This window comes from Egretta garzetta, unplaced genomic scaffold (genome assembly GCF_000687185.1).
Source record: "Egretta garzetta isolate BGI_Z169 unplaced genomic scaffold, ASM68718v1 C8136032, whole genome shotgun sequence".
In the NCBI taxonomy this organism is placed as follows: domain Eukaryota; kingdom Metazoa; phylum Chordata; class Aves; order Pelecaniformes; family Ardeidae; genus Egretta; species Egretta garzetta.
In genome coordinates, this window is record NW_009266141.1 from 1 (window position 1) to 384 (window position 384).

Sequence of the window (384 nt, forward strand, 5' to 3'; positions counted from 1 at the left end):
GCATGGGGAGGAGGCGGTAGAGTTTGAGGGCGTTGAGTTTGGGTTTGTAGCCGCCGTTGGGGGTTTTTTCGGAAGCGATGAGGGCGGGGTTGATGCCGTGGAAGGTTTTTTGGTGGGTTTTGAGGTTGTAGTAGGTGACGAAGGTCTCCCAGCAGAAGATGCACTGGTAGCGGCGCTCGCCCGTGTGCCACACCTCGTGTTTGGTGCGATATTCGGCCAAGGCGAAGACTTTGTCGCAATAACGGCAAGGGTATTTGCGTCGCCAAGAGTGGACGTTGGCGTGGCGCTTCAGGCTGGAGAGCGTCATGTAAGAGCGGTGGCAGACGCCGCACAAGTAGACCACGTGCCCGTCCACCACCTTCACCACCGCCTCCTGTTCGGGGA

The 384-nt window shown here is 58.9% G+C and overlaps 1 protein-coding gene across 1 annotated transcript; it reads right to left on the reverse strand.

Annotated features, from left to right (window-relative positions):
- Window positions 1-7: 7 nt before the first annotated feature.
- Window positions 8-379, reverse strand: LOC118453154 (zinc finger and BTB domain-containing protein 4-like; the record flags this gene model as incomplete). The annotated part of the gene is made up of 1 exon (XM_035902623.1): window positions 8-379. A coding segment is annotated over one exon (372 nt), but the record flags the coding sequence as incomplete, so codon positions are not given.
- Window positions 380-384: the final 5 nt, after the last annotated feature.